At 32.6% G+C, this 26,963-nt stretch overlaps 1 protein-coding gene across 1 annotated transcript in view; it reads right to left on the bottom strand.

The window, feature by feature from the left end:
- LOC129971726 (uncharacterized) overlaps positions 1-19,893 on the bottom strand; it is a 109,103-nt gene extending 89,210 nt beyond the window's left edge. The window contains exons 1-6 of the mRNA XM_056085703.1: positions 19,873-19,893; positions 18,246-18,515; positions 13,050-13,181; positions 10,423-10,530; positions 7,880-8,150; positions 3,959-4,118 (exon numbers count right to left, since the gene is read on the bottom strand). Of these exons, the coding sequence (XP_055941678.1) occupies positions 3,959-4,118; positions 7,880-8,150; positions 10,423-10,530; positions 13,050-13,181; positions 18,246-18,515; positions 19,873-19,893 (962 nt within the window). The remainder of the gene's footprint in view (positions 1-3,958; positions 4,119-7,879; positions 8,151-10,422; positions 10,531-13,049; positions 13,182-18,245; positions 18,516-19,872) is intronic.
- Between the last annotated feature and the right edge of the window lie 7,070 nt (positions 19,894-26,963).

The following is a 26,963-nucleotide window of genomic DNA, read 5'->3' as shown; positions in this document are numbered from 1 at the left end:
CATTCAAAATGGTGGCTTCGACAACGTTTTTCATCAATTTTTTAATGACCAATCGCGTGTCATTGTACAGCCATGGCGGGTTCAAATTCCAAAGAAAAATAACCGGAGATCCAACTTTCAGTCGTAGAAGGTGTGGTGGCATGCCTGGCAAATCCAGTGAGTTCAAAAACTCTGTTGGATAATTTACAGCTTCGTTTCATCGTAAACTGTATCGATCAATTTGTATGATACCAAGTAGCCTGGCAACGACTACTGTATCTTGAAATTTAAATCATTGACGTCCACATTTTTTGCTGCCAAAATGACTCTTTCTGCCAGTCACGCATGAATTATGTATTATGTGCGAACATCGGGAAATATGCTGTCAATGAGAGTATTTTGCGAATCAACGATAATGCAGAAATGAGTGGGCAATTTTATGCATCCAGTATTTTATTAGACAACAACTTTTCTATCGCCGATATCTAACAATTGGTCCGAGAATGTGTCAGCAGATGGATCTTGTAGCATTTGGACGCGCATGTTTATTTTTAGCAGGATTTTTTCAACATTACGCAACAGTGACGATGATTTCAAGCAAGCGTTGATTTCATCAGCGTACGTTGAACATGGAATGACGGGATAGGAACATCCTAATTATCTAGCGTTATGAAATATACTTTACGACCTATTCTCATGCCTACCAAATACACATAAAAAATTTCATAAAAATCGGTTGAGCCGTTTCGGAGGAGTACGAACACAAACACCGTGACATGAGATTTTTATATATTAGATGAAGTCATAAAATAGATTTTCTACAGGTTGAAAATAAATTCCAAAAATCACTATCCTGAGAAATTCCGCATATAAAATGACAAGTTAAAATAAAATACTTCGATTTTAGCTGATTAAAAAATTGAGCAGATGGAAATGCTAAGGAGTATATATGAATCATTCTCTTTTCTATTTGTGAAATCATCGACATCCTTAATATCTAAGGAAATGCTGAAATATTCACAATTAAGGCATGCCAATAATAAGGGAAATATCTTCGTCCCTTTTTTTTGGAACCGAGCGGAGAAAATTTTTATGGTTCTTTACGATGGAAGTATTTTAAGTGAACAGCCGGGCTCATTCTTGTTTTAAGAGACCTATGGGAGCTATTTCATTTCATGCTGGAGATAACGAGCAGAATCAATGACAACAAAGTAAAGGATTGCAAATTTCCAGTAAGCTTTATTAGATTTGGGACTTTCCAAAGTAGTTTCGTTTATTATAGAAAGGCTTAATATTTTACTTTATATCGACGCAAGCACTCATTATCTTACTTAGTTTCTACTTGTTTTACAGATTACTAATTGATTGCAAAGGAAGTAACTAATTAGCATTGTGTGATATTATATTTTAACTAAATTTGTTTGTTTGTTTGTTTGTTTCTTATGGCACTTGCCACTGACAAGCCCGCTGTCACGAAGACAGCGATTTAAGCCTGAGGGGAGCGTCTCTTATTTTTTATAGCAGCGCCAACTAGGGCCAAGAGTACGACTTTGCCACTCACGCATCACTCATTCGCTTGCACAACCCCTTTTTACAGGAGGGCACATTCACTCATCTCACAGATAGAACAGGAAGAACAACCATGCCCAAACCGGGACTCGAACCCGGGACGCCCAGATCACGAGGAAGACGCGCTACCCCTATGCCAGGACGCCGGCTAACTAAATTTAAGCAATGCTGTCAACAGTTTGTTATATTTGGATTGACTCAAACTTTATATAGATTATAATTTACCAGTCTCTTTTGATCATTAACCAAGGGTTACACTAACAATTGTGCGGAGGTTGAGGAGAGATTTGTATTGGGCAAATGGCTGATACCATCTGGAGATTACGAACGCTTTATTCTTTACTTCTTTAATGGAGTCATTTCATTAATGTATTTGAAGTCAAAAAAATCTTGAGAATAATCTATTTTGCGGAATTTTCTATTATCATTCAGTAATAAGAAACTGATTAAAATATTAATCAAAAGTTTATGAAGTAGATATAATTTTTACCATTGACTTTGAATGTTTAAATTTTTATTTTTTTGGCTTCATTTATAAGTTTTATTTTGAGCTGTATTTGCTTGTTTTGAGGCTGAGGAAATTTTTTTACCATTCAAAAGCATCATTCTGAAAAATGAGTTAGATCAACATGTTTTGAAATATTTTTTAATCATTGCTGCTTTTAACCGTTTTTGAAAATATTTTTTAATTGCTTACATTTTTAAATGTGTTGCTTTTAACTGTTTTTTAAAATATTTTTTGACCGTTGCTAAAAGTTTATTTTAAAGAATTCTTTACTTTTATTGCAAAAGATACTTAAAGTTCTTTTTTTAATTAAGAAACTTTAATTAAGAAATTTTAAATTTTAACAGAAACTAAATGCTTCTTTTAAAAAACTTATTCTAAATAATGTAACGATCAAACATTTTTTTTTCTTTTTTACATAATTTACATTTGAGTTATTAAAAATGAAAGAAATGAAAATTTCTGGAATTAAACATTTTAGATCTGAAAACTCAAAACATGAATTTGCATTATCTAAAAAATTTCGTTTTCTAAAACGGCAACATTTCAATTATTTATCTTTGTTCAGAGCGTTAATTTGTATTTCCCGGTTCCCATGAAAACACAATTGACCTTTGATCTCAAACAAACAAGTGCATTTACTGAGAGAGGAAAAGTTATGAATCGGAATTGAGGAGAAATAATTGGTTTGATAAATAGGACATTAAATTGTTGTATTCCAAATTATTAAAATAAACTCGTCTGGTGTCTCATGATACTTAGTTCTCAGCTACTTACTTTAAAGAAAAGAATGATTTGAATGATATGAATTAAATATTACTGTTAATAGTTAAAAAAATAAAATGAACTATTAAGATTTAAATATTTATATATTAGAATTTAAGAAATTAGTTGAATTAAAGTATATTATTGATAAGGAATAGTATCAGATGACTTAGAATAGTGAAAGCATATCAAAGAATCAAAAGTTTTTTGAAAAGTAAAATTCTCAGTTTCTTTCAATATTCATTCTATAAACTCACTTCATATCAATAATTAATATTAAAATTCTTGCCTGAAAAAGTTATTTTATTTATCTCAATTTGTTGAATAAACTTGTGTGAAAGAATGTAGTTTTATTTCATTTCATTAAGAATTCTTTAATTTTGGATTCATTTAAAATTAGATTAGATCTATTGTAGAATGATCTGGAAAAAAAAAATGGTTTTTTTAAGCAAATTGATTCAAATTTTTAGTATTTATTAATTAAAAAAACTTTTAAATACTTTTCCAAATATAAAAATATTATGCCATTGCCATAAGCACAGTGAAAAATAATTTGATCGTCTGTTTATAATAGGTTTCACCTTCATCATCTAAGCACAGCGCACGAGCGTAGCTCATGATTTGTATTCAAAACTTCCCAACACCAATGCACAATTACCTCACAATGTAAAATTACCTTTCAAAACACTTAATTCCACAACCAGGGCATCTTACTGATCACGCTTCATGGGATTTATTTTTCGGTTGAAGAATTAACTAAAAGGTCAACGATTCCTAAGTTCCGAAGAAGTGCAATAACGAAGACACTGAAAGAGGTGGGAAGTATAATTTTTATCTTTTTACAAAAAAATTTCAAGAACCCAGAAGATAGTTGGTTTTAAAGAAACACCAAATAAAACGATTCTATTTGCATTTATTCTTCACCAATAACATATGTTCTAGAACTTTTTGGATGCATTAATAAAAAATTTTAATACTATTTATTTCAATAAATTAAGTAAATGCTGTTATCATTCTGGAAGAAGGTTGCCTATTATTTCTTCCTGCTGCAAAATTAATATAAGAAATTCATTTAGAACCATAAATTTCGGGAATTGTGACACAGTATCTGTTATTATTAACAAGCGATGTTTTTCTTACTTATGGAACGGGGTGTAACCCTCTTCGGATTCTGTGGAAGGCGTAGTGGGCGGAGTCTCTTTCTTCGTGGATTCGTCTGATGATTCGAGGTCGTCTGGAGGTAGGGCAGCCGATAAGTAAATACTTGCATCGTCTGCATCAGTTGTTAGTCGAGGTGAACCTAAAAATAGATTTAAGCAATACAGTGCAAATTTATATCGTCGGAACATTGGCATTATAACATAGGTATCAATTTAGTAAAATGTAACTTTAAAAGTCTACTTTAGATGAATTTGTGAAATTAGATTAAAATTTTTACTTAAAAAAATTATTTAAAAATTGGATAAAATCATTAAAAATTATGAAGAAAGATATATTGACTTTTTGTAATAGCAGAATGTTCTAAAAGGCATTTTAGAGCTTTACACATTCGTGTATTAGACTGTAACAAACAAATGGGAAATTAAATTAACTTTTAGAATTCCAATGGCGCCACAAGTTTAGACTGTATGTATACTTTAGGTTTAAAACGTTTATAATACTAGTCCTTTTTCAAACAGTATAGATAGAAGATCATTGAGAACACAGCTACAAATTTTGATTACTAAGCAAAGTAATTGCTGTTTTAAGAATTGAACTGTAACTGTTACCAGCAAAGGATTATAAGCAATTCATTAATTTTTGGGTGCCAAAGGAGCGGTACAAGTTAAGGTAGGAAAGATAAAATTTGGAGATAATAATTTTAATTATGAATATGAAAGGAAAATTATTGGCTACATCACTGAAAAGGTTCAAAATCTCTTTAACTATTACAATGCAGGCTTTGAAACTTCGACGCATGGGTCCAGCGGACACATCTGGTACATTTCCATCCATGGCGCAATAAACGCAATACAAGTTCGCCAATTCCATTATACTAATTTTTACATCTTTCTGAAATATTGCCTAGTCTGACCCCATTTTCTATATGCCAATGCGCTGGAAATATCGTCCTCTGTCGGTTACATGTAGCATCAAATTAAAGAGATTTTGAACCTTTTTAGTGATGTAGCCAATAATTTTCCTTTCAAATTCATAATTAAAATTATCAATTGGTGTTGTCATGTTGCTGCTTATGATTTATTGCATCACTTGCTGCTTATGCATCACTTATGATTTTGGATAACGTTTGTTGCGTAAAACTTGTTGTCCCATGATACTATGGGGGTGCATGTCATACGATATAACTGTAATCCCTGACATCGAGATCGTAGCTAGAACGATAGAACTGTCAACGACAAGCACGGATCCGAGAACCCATGCGTCAAAGTTCTGAAGCTGCACTGAAGCAGACAAAACATTTTCAATGATGATCAACGTTTTCAATGATACAGAGGTAATAAACTTTCATTCCTTTTCTTAATCGAGTTCGTTTTTGATTGTAAAGTCATGTTAACATTGTTCTCGATTTCCTTTTTTTGGGTCGGTGATGTATATGGATCATCGTAAGGTTTTATATTTGGATAGCTTTTCCGAGATAAAGATTATTCGCTGTGGTTAAACATTGTTTGTAAACGATGCCCTCTACACTAAGATGATGAGGGATGCTCCGTACACTACAATGAATAACCTAGTTGTTGCGGGATGCCCTGCACACTACAATAAATTACTCAGTTGTTGTGGTATGCCTTGTACACTACTGTACCCTGTACACTACTATGAGTAACTAAGATGATGAGGGATGCCCTGCACATTGCAATGAATAACTCAGTTGTTGTGATATGTCTTGTACACTACTGTACCCTGTAGGCCACTATGAGTAATTAAGCTGATGAGGGATGCCCTGCACACTACAATGAATAACTTAGTTGTTGTGGTATGACCTTTACACTACTGTACCCTGTACACTATTATGAGTAACTAAGATGATGAGGGATGTTCTGCGCACTACAATGAATAACTCAGTTGTTGTGGTATGCCCTGCACACTACTGTACCCTGTACACTACTATGAGTAACTAAGATGATGAGGGATGTCATGCACACTACAATGAACAACTTAGTTGTTGTGGTATGCCCTCTACACTACTGTTTCCCTGTACACTACTATGAGTAACTAAGATGATGAGGGATGCCCTGCACACTACAATGAATAACTCAGTTGTTGTGGTATGCTCTGTACACTACTGTTCCCTGTACGCCACTATGAGTAATTAAGATGATGAGGGATGCCCTGCACACTACAATGAATAACTCAGTTGTTGTGGTATGCCCTTTACACTACTGTACCCTGTACACTATTATGAGTAACTAAGATGATAAGGGATGCCCTGCACACTACAATGAATAACTCAGTTGTTGTGGTATGCCCTGTACACTACTATGAGTAACTAAGATGATGAGGGATGCCCTGCACACTACAATGAATACCCTTTACACTACTGTACCCTGTACACTATTATGAGTAACTAAAATGATGAGGGATGCCCTGCACACTACAATGAATAACTCAGTTGTTGTGGTATGCCCTTTACACTACTGTACCCTGTACACTATTATGAGTAACTAAGATGATGAAGGATGCCCTGCACACTACAATGAATAACTCAGTTGTTGTGATATGCCCTTTACACTACTGTACCCTGTACACTATTATGAGCAACTAAGATGATGATCGATGTCCTGCACACTACAATGAACAACTCAGTTGTTGTGGTATGCCCTGTACACTACTATGGGAAACTAAAATGGTGAGGAATGCCCTGCACACTACAATGAATAACTTAGTTGTTGTGGTATGCCCTTTACACTACTGTACCCTGTACACTATTATGAGTAACTAAGATGATGAGGGATGCCCTGCACACTACAATGAATAACTCAGTTGTTGTGGTATGCCCTGTACACTACTGTACCCTGTACACTATTATGAGTAACTAAGATGATGAAGGATGCCCTGCACACTACAATGAATAACTCAGTTGTTGTGATATGCCCTTTACACTACTGTACCCTGTACACTATTATGAGCAACTAAGATGATGATCGATGCCCTGCACACTACAATGAACAACTCAGTTGTTGTGGTATGCCCTGTACACAACTATGAGAAACTAAAATGGTGAGGAATGCCCTGCACACTACAATGAATAACTCAGTTGCTGTGGTATTCCCTGTACACTACTATGAATAACAAAGATGTGGTGTACTCTGTACGCTACTATATTCCCTAGCTAATGCATAGCATTTTTATTTTGCGCATATAATTTTTCAGACTCTGGGTATTTCTTAAAAGAATAAATAGATGTAAGTAAACAATATCTCTAACTAGTTAAACTGAAACTGACTAGGAGTATGATCTGGATCAGATTTGAACTGATACAATTAAGAAACATGCATCAAATTCTGTACCAAGGCCATTGTTGCCACTTCTAATAAGTTTTATATTTCCTGTTTATTCTCATTTTTGAGTTTACGTTGTATCTTATTCCAGCTTGGAATCTGGCAGTCCGGTTTTGATTTAAGTAGAATATGCTGTCTTTGCTTTAAGGATAGAATTTTTTACGTTACGTTATTTCATCTCTTTGATGCACGGAACATTTGATCAATTTAAGTCTACTTCATCTGTAAATACTCTGCCAAGTTTCTATCATCGTTATGTAATTAGCCTCATGAAACTCTCTGTCTTGTGTTGTGCAAAAATAAACTGATTTCAAAACGAAAGCGGAGTTCCGAGTCATAACAGCCATATTAAAAATGAAGATACAATCTTGAACTAAGAAAGGACTAAAAATAACAGTTGTGAAACTTAAAGCAAATTAATATATTAGAAGTATAAGAATAAAACCCACAGAAAACGTAAAAACTGAATTAAAGAAACCACTAAAAACATCAAAACAAGAAAATGTGGATTATATTTGTATTTATTGAACTTCATTCTTGAAAAAATTGCTCTTTCACTTACCTTCTCTTTGTTGGTCAAGGGGTATTATACCACCCTCCTGCAAAAGTGATGGTGATGATCCTGATGATTTAGCTTGTACGTAACCAGAGCTTTTGGAGGGAGAACTGAAACTTTCGAAAGATGTAGGAACGTCATCTTCAGATGGACCCTTCTTTCTGATGGCTGTCCTCTGCGGAGAATGAGGCGAGTGGTCAGTTGCTGTCACATATTCGGAGCTTTCCTCTTCTTCCGTCTCACTTTTGGCGACACGGTTGGAGCTACTGGTAGAAACCTGTGAAGAAATAGCTCATTTTTCCGAATTGATAATTTTAAAAGTTTACTGAGGTCTATTTAAAACTATCAGGTCTATTGAGGTTTGTGTGAAGTTTTTTCCAATGATAAATAACGTCAAGAATGGAGTAGCTAGAACTATAAGAAAATACATTTCTCAATGTATTCAGATAATGTTTGTCGTAGCTGAAGGGATGAAAGTTAAGTGTTAGAAAGCAACTGATGTATTTTTTTTTTTACTTTCTCTTATATGAAATACAGAGGACATATCATAATAGTAAAAAAAATCGAATTCGAGATTTTGACGAATCTTCATGTTTTAGATCTCTTTGAGTTCGTAAAACACAATTTTGAAAGAATAAGGGAAAAAAAAGTGTCAATAAGAATTTCTTTTTGATCCCAAAGTATGAGAAGTTTTCATAAATATGTTTTTCATTGCATATCCAATAAAAAAATACATGTCATAAAAGGACTATATTTTTAAATATAATTATTTATTTAAAAATATAAATTATTATCTATTACTAATATTATTTATTTTTACGATAATATTACTTATTATTATTTTTTAAATTATAATTTTTAAAATTATTTTTTTAGTATAAAATGTTTCCGTTGTGATAAGGTTTTAATAGAAATAGGATACACTTAAACCTCTATACTGAAAATGATAACCTCAAACACAATGTATCCCTGATGTATAGATGCGATTAAGGAATTATAGAGTCTTCAGTTGGCATATAGCAAAAGATGAAAATATTCCTCTACCTTTTTCAAAAATCAAATTTGTTTCCAGAAGCAGTTTGTAAATAACTTAATTGTTACATTTTCTATACTGTTTAAATTTATGATTCTATCTTTTGTGGGAAATGTACTGTTATTTTATTTCACAGAGGAAATCAATCAAGTGATTAATTAGAAACCAATTTTAACTGAATAATTCTGAAGCTTTTGTTTGATAGCAATGCTGAATCTGTAGCAAATCATGTATTTTTTTGAATGAAACTATATGCTTTTACTTAAAATTTAATGGTAAACGGTGAGGAAACTTATTATTTTATCGATATTACAAAATGATTGATACATTTTGATTTTAATTTATAATTTCTTAAAATCCCCCCAAACTGATTAAGATGATCGAACTTGAGATCAAATTTAAGGGATAAACAACAAAACAAAACATCTTTTTATTATCATGTGAGAACATGATGTTGTTTCGGTTTAGGGTTTTTGAAGCCTCAAAATGTATGGGCGACAAATTGGCGATTTATCGCTTTTACGGCATTAATTTTTCTCTTTTAGGGTTATTAGAAAATGATAAAGAAGTTTGTTACATTTGGATATGTATGCGCAATCTAGTAGTCACGTGATTGTTTGAAACGGGTTTAGACTAGTGTTTCACGATTTTGAGATGGCCAAATCCATCGCTTTTCTATGAGTCATGTGAGAACATAATGTTTTTCTGTCGGACTGATGATACCACGTGACTTTAAAAAATAATGTTCGCAAATGATAACTTGAAATTTGTGACAGCAGATTTCAATTTTTATCATTTTTGTTTGTACCATCCAAAATTTTTACAGTAGGGTTAAGAATTAGCTTATTTATCAGAAAATCTGTTTCTTAATTGATGGGGTACATTATTTATTTTATATTCCAATCGAGGTTTATGAAAAAGTGCTAGTTTTTACAAAAACTCTATTTACAAGGACTCTATTTCTCTTCGAATTTTAAAATATTCTTGTATCACACTGGAACACGCTGGCGTCCTGGCCTATGGGTAGCGCGTCTTCCCCGTGATCTGGGCGTCCCGCGTTCGAGTCCTGGTTCGGGCATGGTTTTCTCCACCCTGTGTTCTATTTGTGAGGTGTGTAAAAGAACCCCCCCCTCCCCGTAAAAAGTAATGTTGCAAGCGAGTGTCATTTTCATATGAGCTAAAGTCAGACCGGCCATCGGGTGTTCAGGGGTCCTTACCCTCAGAGGCTACTGCATTTCTCTTTCCCCGATCTCCTGGGCGGACTTGGTTTGAATTGGAGTTCATTCCAAGGAGGGTAAGCAAAAGCAACACTTAAACGCTTCCATTTTTCAAATATATGCGATTGCTTTTCCAGGCAGTATCGTAGAAAAGCGCAACATTGAAATTTCTAAATTCTACTTTGTGATAATATTCTACAAGCAGTTTAGGAATTTTGGGAATTAGTTAAGAAAAGAATTCTGGGTAAAAAGATCTACTATCCTACAGGCATGCATTATTCTACAGGGTATAAGCTTACTTCGCTCCTTGATGTCTCCCTCTCAGTGAATATACTACTGGATGATTCACTGTCGGGTGACGTGGGGTCGTCTCTTCGCGATTCGCTCTTAGCTTTCACTTCACGGTACTGCACGAAAAAAAATTTCTAAGTAATTTTTTGGTTTTTCAGAAAGTTTCAAGACTACTCTACGAAGGTTAATTAAAATTAGTGGTAAGGCAGTGACAGTTATGCAATGTCAATAAAAATTTCAAGGCTACTCTACGAAGTTTGGATAAAAAATTCACTACAGTTATGCAGTGACAGTGAGATTTCAAGGTTACTCTACGAAGGTTGGATAAAAAATACATTACAGTTATGTAATGACAGTGAAATTTCAAGGTTACTCTACTAAGGTTGGATAAAAAGTAGTAGCAAGACAGCGACAGAAAAATTTCAAGGTTACTTTACGAAGGTTGGATAAAAATCAGAAGCAAGGCAGCGACAGCTATTCAATGACAGTAAAATTTCAAGACGGCTCTACGGAGATTGGATAAAAAATAATGGCAAGAAATGGCAGTTATGTAATGATAATAGACTCAAGAATACTCTGAGAATATTGGATGCAAGACAACAACATGCATGCATTATTATATGGGGACAAGGACATTAAAATTTCAAGAATACTGAATACAAAAATAGTGGCAAGATATCGACAATTATGCAATGACAGTAAAATTTCAAGGCTACTCTACGAAAGTTAGATAAAAATCAGTAGCAAGACAGAGACAATGCAGTGACAGTGAGATGATAGCAGAATTCCCCAAACACTCTGAAAATTTTGGATGAAAAAACAGTGCCAATATATTGCCAACGCAATGACAGTAAAATTTCAAGGCTAGTCTACGATGGAATTATAGAGAGCAATAGAATAGACAACAGAATTTCAAGAATACTCGGCAAATAAAAAAATAGTAGCAAGATATCAACAGTTACCCAATGATAGTAAAATTTCAAAGCTACATTACGAAAGTTAGATAAAAAGTAGTAAAAAGACAGTAAAGATAATGTAAAGACAACAGAATTTTAAGAATTTTAAAATGCTGCATAGAAAAAGTATTCCACTGACGATGCTATGCAAAAATTATGCACTATTTTTGATACTATGTGAATTATTACTATTCTTTAAAATTATAATTATGCATTATTTTTTGACATTATGTAAAAAAAAATAGCACAATGACGACATCTAAAGTTATGTAATGGCAGTAAAATTTCAATGCTATTCTACGAGTGTTGGGTACTGCCAATACTACTTATGCGAACTGATGCCATATGCCATAAGGATGTTCAATTTTAATGAGAATTTGAAGTCATGAATATTTCTCGTTTTCTTTATGAAAATGGCGTCAAAGAAATATCTTCTGTTAGAGAAATCGCCAAACAGTAGCTTCCTTTTTAAGCTACATATTCGAATCAGTTTTATCTTTTTTATACAAAACTTCGAGTTTTGAGTTCTTATTGTCAATTATTTTAGTCTGTTATCTCAATTAGGCGAATAATTAAAAATGCCATTAATGATATCGATTACGAAACAAATTAAAAGTTGTTTTTTTAATACCAGAAAAAATGATAATAACATTTTATGGTAGATATTTCGTTAGCAAAAGTTCAAATTCAAAGGCATCCAAATATGCATACATAAATACATGAAAATTGATACTTTTAGAATATCCAAGATAAGTAAAAAGTTTTAAATGCTTTTAATTGTCTGTAAATAGAGTGTTAAAAATTTGAGAATTTTCTTTGAAAAATATTACCCTAGAAACCAAACTCGAGTAGTGAACTCTAAGTAAACAGAAAATTCGTTCATAGGGAAAGGAATCTCCTCTGTTGCTGTCTTACAGTATGCTTTGCAGTGTTGGTTTAGACCTCTATCCATTACCGATTACTATTTTATAAAGAAATATGAAATCAATGTTCATAGTACTTAGAATGAGATTTGCATTTATTTAAATTTTTTTTTGAAGCAATTTTGGCCAAGTTATCATTACATCACCACATATTTTTGGAACCAAATTTTCAATTTCATTAAAGAAGGTTCTTTTTTTTAAGGCATGTTATAAGAATGCTTCTCTTTTTCTCATTTTCTTGAGTTTTCATTTAATTAAAAAGTTAAAGAGGGCGATGGTGAACATCTGTGAAAGAGCGGTATTGCCTTTACTTTTTATCCAACCTATGTCCATATGTTTCATGGGCTTCAAGAAATAAAAAAGTGCGATTCTGTATTGTTTTTGTAAAGTTTAAAGTGATTCATTAGTTTTTATTACCAACTATTCAGATTTCGAAATTAATATGATTTTGTTTTGTTTTTGGTCAACTACTTGTGTTAAATCCTTAATTTGGAAATTGACTTAAAGGCCTAATTAGATGCCACATTCTTTTTTGCAATTTTATTGTTATTTTCATCTTTATAGAACAAGATGGCTACCTCAGATACATAAAACGAGTCTGAGTACTTTTTGTCTATTAAAAATTAATTACTATTTTACTTTTATGTCATAATGATATTTAAAAAATTTAGTAATTCGATGCACGCATCAGATCTGTCATTTCATTTCAATACAAGAGTTTAAAACATATAGAAAGTATGGTAAATGTTGCATTACTTTGTCTAGATATTCTTGTCTTCTTCTTTCTGCCGATTCAAGAGCCTGTCGGATTTCTGGATTTAAACTTTCATCTGTCGTAAATGTCTGTGATTCTTCAAATGAACCGTAATCTTGACAGGAACAAGAGCCCTGGAATTTCAAACAAATATTTATAAATTCTAGTTCAACAACAACTTATGAAAGCGATAAAAATAGGTTTTATTCTCATTCATGTCAGCCTTGAAATTTCAAAATATTTTTACAAATTCTTATGAAATCGGAGGTTAGTAAGACAACCAAATTATCGTATTATTTTCCAGCATTTTGAAAATCAGGATTAGTTATATTAACGTATCGTTTTAAAGCAACACTAAGGATATTTTAGGACGGACTTCATAATTCTGAACCGTGGTCAGATGACGAGGACGACATCTGATTTGGTACCACCCTTCCAAACTTCCATTCACATTAGCAAGAAGACATTTGGTCTTGATGGATTAAACATATATCAAAGCAGCTTACGGAGAGGTTCTTCAAGGGGAATCGGGTCTTGAACCTGGAACTCTCCGGTGCCGTAGCCGAGATCTTACCACCAAACCACCGAGGCCACTTTCAGCATTTTGACGTGTGTAGGAACGAACGTTGATATAAATTCATCCACTACTACACAGTTTCTTTCTTTCTTTTTTTTTTAGAAAATCAAAATTCATTAGAACATTTCACATTATGGCAAATTTAGTTATCAAACTTCTATAGATAGTTAATAGAAATTTTAAATATTATTGTTGTTTGTTTGTTTTCTTATGGCACTTGCCACTGACAAGCCCGCTGTTACGAAGACAGCGATTTAAGCCTGAGGGGGACGTCTCTTATTTTTTATAGCAGCGCCAACCAGGGCCAAGAGTACGACTTTGCTACTCACGCATCACTCATTCGCTTGCACAACCCCTTTTTACAGGAGGGCACATTCACACATCTCACAGATAGAACAACAGAAGAACAACCATGCCCAAACCGGGACTCGAACCCGGGACGCCCAGATCACGGGGAAGACGCGCTACCCCTATGCCAGGACGCCGGCTTTAAATATTAGAATTAGTCAAGTTTACGTAAAATAAAAACTTGCAAAGATAAATTATATGCTCTCTTATATCTGCAAAAATTGTGAAGAAAATTGCATTTCGTCACACCAATAAGTTGAATGGAATTCTGCATAAGTTCGATGAAGAAAGATTTACCACACTTAATTAAAAAATTAATTAATTGGTTGGTCTCAGTGAATGAAAGCTGTATTTCTTTTAATGGCTCGTGAAGTTTCTGCTCGGATGACTGTACTTACCACTAATGACTTACTACTTATTTAATTCTTAAAAATTTCAACGGCAGTCATTGATGATTAGTTCCCTAGTATCTAGCATTCCTCTTCTCAGTTAATTTTAAAATTCTCTCTGACGAAGAAAATAATCTCCGTAGTTAACTTGCTAATGAGATGGATCGAAGCACGAAGTTAACTCGAAATTTCATCGAGAAAGTTATTTTACAATCGAAGAAAATGATTAAATTTCCTTTACTTTTCAAGAAATGTTAGATTCTAAAATTGCACCAGAAAAGTAATTTATCCTTTTCAGATGTTATATAAAAATATTCAGTGTTTTCAGCTCCAGGAACTATTTCGATTAATCTAACTCAAAATAAATAAGGAGAAGACATGTATTGATGAAATTTTTGTGTTTTCATTATAAGATTTGCATATTTTTCCATACTTTCTGTTAATGAATTATTTCTGGAATTTTCTTCCAAAGATAACTAGAATCTCTTGATTCAACCTAATTTACATTCAGTATTGGATTACTCAGCAAAATTTACTAGGAATTTTACCAATTATCAAGTAAAATTTTTTATTATTATATTTCTTAGCTTAAATAAATATTAGGAACTGGAAGATGAGAAAAATGTAATAGTAACTTTTTAGTAAGATCTTATTTCAACTTCCTTCATAATTTTTGGTTAAAACATTAAAATATATAGCATAGTGAAATGTTCAGTTTCCGAAATATTGTCATTTTTTGCATCGAATTTGTCTATAAAAGCTTAAATAAAGTATAGTTTCAGAGTGTCAGGTTCAGCATAAACGATCGAATTTAGATAAACAATCAGAATTTGATCGTTATACTCTTTTTAACAGTAAATTTAAATAGTACGATTGCTTACAATCATAAATGATTTTATCACATTTTTATATAATACCGGGGAATCAGCTGTTTTGCAATAATTCTTGATTTTGTTTTATTCTTTTGAGATTTATTATAATAGCTATTGTAGCAAATAATAGCTTTTCCGTTCGTAAATGCCAAAAAATTCAGTATCTTTAATTTCATAATGTGAACCTGCCTTTGCTTTGTATTTTAGCGTATTTGCATGAGTGAGATTAGAACCTGGGATCTTGTGGTTCGCAGTCCAGTAACATAACCAGGATACAAAAGCATATGCTCATGTAGCGTCGTTGTTAACTGAATTATATGCTATTCACCACAGACTCTCCCTCCAGTGAGTCGGAGGTGAGACGAACGATATGACTGTTGAGTGGTGATATATTTAGCTGTTGTCTAATGGACCTGTACCCAGCTGAGTAGCGCCAAGCATTTTGGCGAGCGTGTGTGCATCAAGTGTATCTGACGACTTTTGGGTTGCTGCGTCAAGTGAGTCTGACGACTTTGGTTGCGGGTAGATGGCGCCACAACAGCTGTACGAAGGCTGAAGGTTCATCGTCCGAGGCCACCAATTTTAGGGTATTGGTATGAGTGAGGATAGAACCTGGGACCTTGTGGTTAGCAGTCCAGTAACATGACCACAATACAAAAGCAATTGCTCGTGTAGCGTAGTTGTTAACTGGATTATATGCTATTCACCACAGTATAATAAGTATCTGCTCTCTTGTATGGAAAATGTGAAGCAAAGCAAAGTTATTTTATAATACTTATACACAAAATTTTTTAAAAAATTCATGGCAATTTGACGGTTTCTCACCAATATCCGAATTCTTAAATTATTAGTTAAATGAGAAAAATTCTCTATTGTTAAATATTTCTTATTGAATAGAGTAGCACTTGTAGACATTTAATAGCAAACTTGTATTACTTTACAATGGCATAGCGGAATTTAAGTTTTATAGCATATAAGACTTAAGGAATTGTAAATGAGGCAAGGGGCATAGTTTTTTCTATGTTCATTCGTTATATGTAATTTTCAAAAATTATAAATGCAACAGCGTTTTGTTTCCACGTGTAAAGAATTTGACTGGAAAATTGCCAGAAGATAGATGGCAGCACCGTATAGATGTAGATAAAAAATGTGATGACATCAAACAGGTAGTACGTTTGGCAGACGAAGATTATTTTTCGGCGGGAGTGAGCGTCGTGTTGTGCTATGTGATGTTGTGTTGTGTTGGAAAGTAAAAGGCATTGATACCTTGTGATGGTGTTCTATCTTGTGGATTAAGATAATGGTCGTGGAAATGTATTTACAAATATTGTAATGTATGAATTTCCTATTGTTTATATGTTGTGAATGTTTTTTATGTTATGTGTTTTGTCCGACTGTGATGTTATAAATAAACAAATTTAAAAGATAAATTTGGCCTATTCACTCTGCTGTATTTTAATGACATCAAATACAGCCGAGTGAATCAGCAAAAATGATTTGATATATCATTTTTTGGCACGGCACTCTCTCTGTCGGTCATCGCATGTGTCAATTCTTGATCTCCTCGACTTTCCGTAACTACGAAATTTTTAGTTCACTGATGTTATTATAATACATACACCAATGGGATTAGTTTTTTTTTCGTATTTAATCAATCAAAATAATAAAATTTTCTTCATGCATATCCATTTAAGGAAAAGTTATCTTTTCAATAATAAATACAGAAATTTACAGACTTATGCTCAATTTTTATTATGAGGAAATGTACAGATGGCGAGAGCGAGATTCTAACATCACGTTATAAAAAGTATTAGAAAGAGTTGAAAAAACTTATCTTAATCGTTATAATGTGTGCAGTTAAAATATTGACATACAAAAAGCAATATTGTTATGAAAATCAAATCCATTAAAATTCGAACGGGTTAGCCTGTAGTGGGTGTAGGGTGACACACAGTCAACAGGCCTCAGACGACGAAACGCAGTGGAGACGTACACAAGCAATATGCAGCAGCACACTTAGAGAAGAAACAGCAGCTCACAAGAAGTAATAAGTAGTAAACAACAACCACAGCACACAAAGCGGTCAGACATAACTCAGCAGGAGGAGGGAATTCATGTAGCAATTCAAAAAGGTATATCAAAACGTCTGCTATTCTCGAATTTCTCCTTACTTTAGTTGTGCCCAACTGCCGATTTACTACTATATGCCTGGATACCAACACATGACTCAATGCTGCCTCAACAATAGACTCCAAAACTCGGCGCACAGTACCGATTCTCAATCCACTATTAGCTAGAGCTTTACTCAATGCTTGCGCTTCGCTGGACTGATCCAACTAATTCATCGTTGGTTCACTATACGACTGACATCGATTTCGATAGCTTCTGGAGCAAGGTACAGAAGGTTCTCGATCAATCAAGCATAACTCGGCTCCTATTGGTTATATCACCAAAATTCCTCACCATTCTAGTATTGTTCCATTTTGTGGTCAAATTTGTTGTCAAGCCCAGTGATCACTGATCCGGCATCCGATCATCATCGAATAGAACTGACCGTAAAATGGTCCTTTCTACGATGGAAATAACTATGCTGGGAAGCAAAATTACAGATTCGTAACAATATCATGTTAGTATTAATATACAATTCAACAAATTAGTAAGATTATAAACGAATGTACTGTAAAAATATCAAACTTATGTATTGCACATTTAATTATTTTATTTCGTCTTTTATTTTAATTTTAGCTAATATTTCATTACAAACGGTTATTCTTTGTTTATTTATGAGCAGTATTTTTGGAATGTTTATATCTAAAATAAGGCTTATATTTGGTTATTCGAGTATTTCTATAATCATTTTTCAACTGAATGTTGTAGTATTCCAATGTAAACTCTGCTATTTAAAAATTTTGAGTTTGAGAATGGTGAGAAATCGAATATACTTGTTATTTTTAGTTGTAGAATAAAGCTTCGTTTTATGTTTCTTTTATAACACTCGCAGACGGTACTTACTTCTGCACTGGAAGAAAATTCCGGCTGAGAAAGTTTTCCTGCATGTCTGGATGATTCGCTGCTGGACTTGGCTGACGAACTTTCCAGTGTTTCGTATGTTCTGCCCCGAGAAGTCATCTCACGTTTCGACGGACTTCTCATTCCGGAAACTTCCGAGCTTTCTTCGGGTGAAGGCTTTTCTTCACTCGATGTTTTTCGAAGCTCTTCGGAATCCTTCGGTGAAATAACTTTTTCAGTCGTTTGATATCTAGATACAGCTTTTTGGTGGACCTGGGATACAATGTTATTATAATTATTTCATAAATTTGGCAAGAAGTTAAAGACTGAATTTTGATTTCAAAGATTTTAAAATTGCTTCTAAAATTTATTAAATTTTACAATTAAAGTATGCTGGAAATATTTTGCTTTAAACGGTATAAAATGAAATAATTTTAGGATTTAAATTATGAAATTATTTGGATCATATTGTGGATTTTTTTTATGCAAAGGCAGAATTAGACTCTTTACTTATAACTTACATACTTCTTGTGGTAGACGTTTTCTTATATTTACAAATTACCTTTGAAAACTCTTTAACATGGAGAAGGAATAAAGTAAGAAATAAATAAATGAGTTCATTTCATTGTAATAGTGAAATGATATTTATTATAAAGTGATACCCAAAGCAAAAAGATAAAATTCTGTGTATTAATGCTTCCTGAATTTTTTTTATTTTTGTATTAAAAAATCATGTGAGACTTTAGTATTAGAGAAATACAAATCTTGTGTTTATATTTCAATAGTAAATAACTAATATAGCAATTAGAATTCTCCAATCTCATTGAAATACCGAGATTGTCAACAACATTAATAAGCTAGTAAATCGACAGTCATGGGATAGTGTCATATGATTTTTTATTACATTTATTACTATCTTAAATCAAGCGTGTTTTAGGAACTGAAATTTTTACGTTTATCTAGTATATTTTTCCGAAGAAAATTGTTTAAGTAACAAAATTCGAAACAAAAATTCAGTTCAAAATTTCCAGTAAAAACTTTTTAACAATAATGTTTTTATTCATATAATTTAAAATTTGGTTTACATTATTAAGATCAATGCCATAAAGTAAGAGATAGTTTTTGTTTTTTGTAAAATCCACTCTAAAATATTCTGTTTATTAGGATGATAATTTAATATAATTTGAACAAAAGATTGAGAATCTCGACTTTCAACAGATTTCTATGTATTTCTTATCATGCACAATTAAGAAAAACTTCTAATATCAGCAATCATATTGTAAAGTGTAATGATTTATAAAAAGTCGTTAGAATTTCAAATGTAAGAAGAAGCTTTTAGAACAAACAAAGATTTTAGATCATTTAAAAGTTTCCAATTTCATAATTAATAAAAAAACTAAAGACTTTAAAGAATATTTTTATTTATATTTTAAAATCTAGTTCAGATTATTAAGATAAAGGCCACATGGTAAAAATAATTGTCATTTCTCAGAATAATCATTTTAAAAAGTTCCATTTCATATTATAAGAAAGTAACATGGAAACCGAGCTTTGCTTACCAGAGATTTTTTTTTTGTAAAATCGTGAATTTTCGGAGAAAATATTTAGAAAAGAATCGCATACTGATTACATATTCAGGTTTTTCAATCATATCTACATATAAACATGTCATTTAAATAGAAAAATCATGCATGTACTTTGTTCAGCATGTTATTCGAATTGGTTAACACAGTAATTGCATCGTTGATATTAGATGTGATCCGAGTAAATTCGTATTCGGATAATGTCATATAGCGCCATCTCACAAAAATTTGAGGTACCATTAAGTTATCATCATATGGCGACAATGTTAGTATTACAAAAATTAACGAGATGGCGCTTTATGACATTGTCAACATGAAAGCAGATAGAAAAAGGCTCTAACAGTTAGTAATATAGTCTAGACATGTTTTATATAAGAAAAAGATTTGGTAATGTATCAAGAGAAGCCATCTCACAAAAATTTGAGGTATCAGTAGGTTATCATCCTTTGGCGACAATGTTAGTATTACAAAAATTAACAAGATGGCGCTATATGACATTGTTAACATGAAAGCAGATAGAAAAAGGCTCTAACAGTTAGTAATATAGTCTAGACATGTTTTATATAAGAAAAAGATTTGGTAATGTATCAAGAGAAGCCATCTCACAAAAATTTGAGGTATCAGTAGGTTATCATCCTTTGGCGACAATGTTAGTATAACAAATATTAACGAGATGCCGCTATATGACATTATCAACATGAAAGCAGATAGAAAAAAAGGCTCTAACAACTAGTAATATAATCTAGACATGTTTTATATAAGAAAAGGATGTGGTAATGTATCAAGAGAAGCCATCTCACAAAAATTTGAGGTATCAGTAGTTTATCATCCTATGGCGACAATGTTAGTATTAGAAAAATTAACGAGATGGCGCTATATGACATTGTCAACATGAAAGCAGATAGAAAAAGGCTCTAACAGTTAGTAATATAGTCTAGACATGTTTTATATAAGAAAAAGATTTGGTAATGTATCAAGAGAAGCCATCTCACAAAAATTTGAGGTATCAGTAGGTTATCATCCTTTGGCGACAATGTTAGTATAACAAATATTAACGAGATGCCGCTATATGACATTGTCAACATGAAAGCAGATAGAAAAAGGCTCTAACAGTTAGTAATATAGTCTAGACATGTTTTATATAATAAAAAGATTTGGTAATGTATCAAGAGAAGCCATCTCACAAAAATTTGAGGTATCAGTAGTTTATCATCCTATGGCGACAATGTTAGTATTAGAAAAATTAACGAGATGGCGCTATATGACATTGTCAACATGAAAGCAGATAGAAAAAGGCTCTAACAGTTAGTAATATAGTCTAGACATGTTTTATATAAGAAAAAGATTTGGTAATGTATCAAGAGAAGCCATCTCACAAAAATTTGAGGTATCAGTAGGTTATCATCCTTTGGCGACAATGTTAGTATAACAAAAATTAACGAGATGGCGCAATATGACATTGCCAACATGAAAGCAGATAGAAAAAAAGGCTCTAACAACTAGTAATATAATCTAGACATGTTTTATATAAGAAAAGGATGTGGTAATGTATCAAGAGAAGGCATCTCACAAAAATTGGAGGTATCAGTAGGTTATCATCCTTTGGCGACGATGTTAGTATTACAAAAATTAACGAGATGGCGCTATATGACATTGTCAACATGAAAGCAGATAGAAAAAGGCTCTAACAGTTAGTAATATAGTCTAGACATGTTTTATATAAGAAAAAGATTTGGTAATGTATCAAGAGAAGGCATCTCACAAAAATTTGAGGTATCAGTAGGTTATCATCCTTTGGCGACAATGTTAGTATTACAAAAATTAACGAGATGGCGCTATATGACATTGTCAACATGAAAGCAGATAGAAAAAGGCTCTAACAGTTAGTAATATAGTCTAGACATGTTTTATATAATAAAAAGATTTGGTAATGTATCAAGAGAAGCCATCTCACAAAAATTTGAGGTATCAGTAGTTTATCATCCTATGGCGACAATGTTAGTATTACAAAAATTAACGAGATGACGCTATATGACATTGTCAACATGAAAGCAGATAGAAAAAGGCTCTAACAGTTAGTAATATAGTCTAGACATGTTTTATATAAGAAAAAGATTTGGTAATGTATCAAGAGAAGCCATCTCACAAAAATTTGAGGTATCAGTAGGTTATCATCCTTTGGCGACAATGTTAGTATAACAAAAATTAACGAGATGCCGCTATATGACATTATCAACATGAAAGCAGATAGAAAAAAAGGCTCTAACAACTAGTAATATAATCTAGACATGTTTTATATAAGAAAAGGATGTGGTAATGTATCAATAGAAGCCATCTCACAAAAATTTGAGGTATCAGTAGTTTATCATCCTATGGCGACAATGTTAGTATTAGAAAAATTAACGAGATGGCGCTATATGACATTGTCAACATGAAAGCAGATAGAAAAAGGCTCTAACAGTTAGTAATATAGTCTAGACATGTTTTATATAAGAAAAGGATGTGGTAATGTATCAAGAGAAGCCATCTCACAAAAATTTGAGGTATCAGTAGTTTATCATCCTATGGCGACAATGTTAGTATTAGAAAAATTAACGAGATGGCGCTATATGACATTGTCAACATGAAAGCAGATAGAAAAAGGCTCTAACAGTTAGTAATATAGTCTAGACATGTTTTATATAAGAAAAAGATTTGGTAATGTATCAAGAGAAGCCATCTCACAAAAATTTGAGGTATCAGTAGGTTATCATCCTTTGGCGACAATGTTAGTATAACAAAAATTAACGAGATGGCGCAATATGACATTGCCAACATGAAAGCAGATAGAAAAAAAGGCTCTAACAACTAGTAATATAATCTAGACATGTTTTATATAAGAAAAGGATGTGGTAATGTATCAAGAGAAGGCATCTCACAAAAATTGGAGGTATCAGTAGGTTATCATCCTTTGGCGACGATGTTAGTATTACAAAAATTAACGAGATGGCGCTATATGACATTGTCAACATGAAAGCAGATAGAAAAAGGCTCTAACAGTTAGTAATATAGTCTAGACATGTTTTATATAAGAAAAAGATTTGGTAATGTATCAAGAGAAGGCATCTCACAAAAATTTGAGGTATCAGTAGGTTATCATCCTTTGGCGACAATGTTAGTATTACAAAAATTAACGAGATGGCGCTATATGACATTGTCAACATGAAAGCAGATAGAAAAAGGCTCTAAAAGTTAGTAATATAGTCTAGACATGTTTTATATAATAAAAAGATTTGGTAATGTATCAAGAGAAGCCATCTCACAAAAATTTGAGGTATCAGTAGTTTATCATCCTATGGCGACAATGTTAGTATTAGAAAAATTAACGAGATGGCGCTATATGACATTGTCAACATGAAAGCAGATAGAAAAAGGCTCTAACAGTTAGTAATATAGTCTAGACATGTTTTATATAAGAAAAAGATTTGGTAATGTATCAAGAGAAGGCATCTCACAAAAATTTGAGGTATCAGTAGGTTATCATCCTTTGGCGACAATGTTAGTATTACAAAAATTAACGAGATGGCGCTATATGACATTGTCAACATGAAAGCAGATAGAAAAAGGCTCTAACAGTTAGTAATATAGTCTAGACATGTTTTATATAATAAAAAGATTTGGTAATGTATCAAGAGAAGCCATCTCACAAAAATTTGAGGTATCAGTAGGTTATCATCCTTTGGCGACGATGTTAGTATTACAAAAATTTACGAGATGCCGCTATATGACATTATCAACATGAAAGCAGATAGAAAAAAAGGCTCTAACAACTAGTAATATAATCTAGACATGTTTTATATAAGAAAAGGATGTGGTAATGTATCAAGAGAAGCCATCTCACAAAAATTTGAGGTATCAGTAGGTTATCATCCTTTGGCGACGATGTTAGTATTACAAAAATTTACGAGATGGTGCTATATGACATTGTAAATATGAAAGCAGATAGAAAAAAAGGCTCTAACAACTAGTAATATAATCTAGACATGTTTTATATAAGAAAAGGATTTGGTAATGTATCAAGAGAAGGCATCTCACAAAAATTGGAGGTATCAGTAGGTTATCATCCTTTGGCGACGATGTTAGTATTACAAAAATTAACGAGATGGCGCTATATGACATTGTCAACATGAAAGCAGATAGAAAAAGGCTCTAACAGTTAGTAATATAGTCTAGACATGTTTTATATAAGAAAAAGATTTGGTAATGTATCAAGAGAAGGCATCTCACAAAAATTTGAGGTATCAGTAGGTTATCATCCTTTGGCGACAATGTTAGTATTACAAAAATTAACGAGATGGCGCTATATGACATTGTCAACATGAAAGCAGATAGAAAAAGGCTCTAACAGTTAGTAATATAGTCTAGACATGTTTTATATAAGAAAAAGATTTGGTAATGTATCAAGAGAAGCCATCTCACAAAAATTTGAGGTATCAGTAGGTTATCATCCTTTGGCGACAATGTTAGTATAACAAAAATTAACGAGATGCCGCTATATGACATTATCAACATGAAAGCAGATAGAAAAAAAGGCTCTAACAACTAGTAATATAATCTAGACATGTTTTATATAAGAAAAGGATGTGGTAATGTATCAAGAGAAGCCATCTCACAAAAATTTGAGGTATCAGTAGTTTATCATCCTATGGCGACAACGTTAGTATTAGAAAAATTAACGAGATGGCGCTATATGACATTGTCAACATGAAAGCAGATAGAAAAAGGCTCTAACAGTTAGTAATATAGTCTAGACATGTTTTATATAAGAAAAGGATGTGGTAATGTATCAAGAGAAGCCATCTCACAAAAATTTGAGGTATCAGTAGTTTATCATCCTATGGCGACAATGTTAGTATTAGAAAAATTAACGAGATGGCGCTATATGACATTGTCAACATGAAAGCAGATAGAAAAAGGCTCTAACAGTTAGTAATATAGTCTAGACATGTTTTATATAAGAAAAAGATTTGGTAATGTATCAAGAGAAGCCATCTCACAAAAATTTGAGGTATCAGTAGGTTATCATCCTTTGGCGACAATGTTAGTATAACAAAAATTAACGTGATGGCGCAATATGACATTGCCAACATGAAAGCAGATAGAAAAAAAGGCTCTAACAACTAGTAATATAATCTAGACATGTTTTATATAAGAAAAGGATGTGGTAATGTATCAAGAGAAGGCATCTCACAAAAATTGGAGGTATCAGTAGGTTATCATCCTTTGGCGACGATGTTAGTATTACAAAAATTAACGAGATGGCGCTATATGACATTGTCAACATGAAAGCAGATAGAAAAAGGCTCTAACAGTTAGTAATATAGTCTAGACATGTTTTATATAAGAAAAGGATGTGGTAATGTATCAAGAGAAGCCATCTCACAAAAATTTGAGGTATCAGTAGTTTATCATCCTATGGCGACAATGTTAGTATTAGAAAAATTAACGAGATGGCGCTATATGACATTGTCAACATGAAAGCAGATAGAAAAAGGCTCTAACAGTTAGTAATATAGTCTAGACATGTTTTATATAAGAAAAAGATTTGGTAATGTATCAAGAGAAGCCATCTCACAAAAATTTGAGGTATCAGTAGTTTATCATCCTATGGCGACAATGTTAGTATTAGAAAAATTAACGAGATGGCGCTATATGACATTGTCAACATGAAAGCAGATAGAAAAAGGCTCTAACAGTTAGTAATATAGTCTAGACATGTTTTATATAAGAAAAGGATGTGGTAATGTATCAAGAGAAGCCATCTCACAAAAATTTGAGGTATCAGTAGTTTATCATCCTATGGCGACAATGTTAGTATTAGAAAAATTAACGAGATGCCGCTATATGACATTATCAACATGAAAGCAGATAGAAAAAAAGGCTCTAACAACTAGTAATATAATCTAGACATGTTTTATATAAGAAAAGGATGTGGTAATGTATCAAGAGAAGCCATCTCACAAAAATTTGAGGTATCAGTAGTTTATCATCCTATGGCGACAACGTTAGTATTAGAAAAATTAACGAGATGGCGCTATATGACATTGTCAACATGAAAGCAGATAGAAAAAGGCTCTAACAGTTAGTAATATAGTCTAGACATGTTTTATATAAGAAAAGGATGTGGTAATGTATCAAGAGAAGCCATCTCACAAAAATTTGAGGTATCAGTAGTTTATCATCCTATGGCGACAATGTTAGTATTAGAAAAATTAACGAGATGGCGCTATATGACATTGTCAACATGAAAGCAGATAGAAAAAGGCTCTAACAGTTAGTAATATAGTCTAGACATGTTTTATATAAGAAAAAGATTTGGTAATGTATCAAGAGAAGCCATCTCACAAAAATTTGAGGTATCAGTAGGTTATCATCCTTTGGCGACAATGTTAGTATAACAAAAATTAACGTGATGGCGCAATATGACATTGCCAACATGAAAGCAGATAGAAAAAAAGGCTCTAACAACTAGTAATATAATCTAGACATGTTTTATATAAGAAAAGGATGTGGTAATGTATCAAGAGAAGGCATCTCACAAAAATTGGAGGTATCAGTAGGTTATCATCCTTTGGCGACGATGTTAGTATTACAAAAATTAACGAGATGGCGCTATATGACATTGTCAACATGAAAGCAGATAGAAAAAGGCTCTAACAGTTAGTAATATAGTCTAGACATGTTTTATATAAGAAAAGGATGTGGTAATGTATCAAGAGAAGCCATCTCACAAAAATTTGAGGTATCAGTAGTTTATCATCCTATGGCGACAATGTTAGTATTAGAAAAATTAACGAGATGGCGCTATATGACATTGTCAACATGAAAGCAGATAGAAAAAGGCTCTAACAGTTAGTAATATAGTCTAGACATGTTTTATATAAGAAAAAGATTTGGTAATGTATCAAGAGAAGCCATCTCACAAAAATTTGAGGTATCAGTAGTTTATCATCCTATGGCGACAATGTTAGTATTAGAAAAATTAACGAGATGGCGCTATATGACATTGTCAACATGAAAGCAGATAGAAAAAGGCTCTAACAGTTAGTAATATAGTCTAGACATGTTTTATATAAGAAAAGGATGTGGTAATGTATCA

This window comes from Argiope bruennichi, chromosome 6, assembly GCF_947563725.1.
Source record: "Argiope bruennichi chromosome 6, qqArgBrue1.1, whole genome shotgun sequence".
Taxonomy (NCBI): Eukaryota; Metazoa; Arthropoda; class Arachnida; order Araneae; family Araneidae; genus Argiope; species Argiope bruennichi.
Note: the sequence above shows the minus strand (reverse complement) of the source record. Positions and strands in the feature narration are given on the sequence as shown.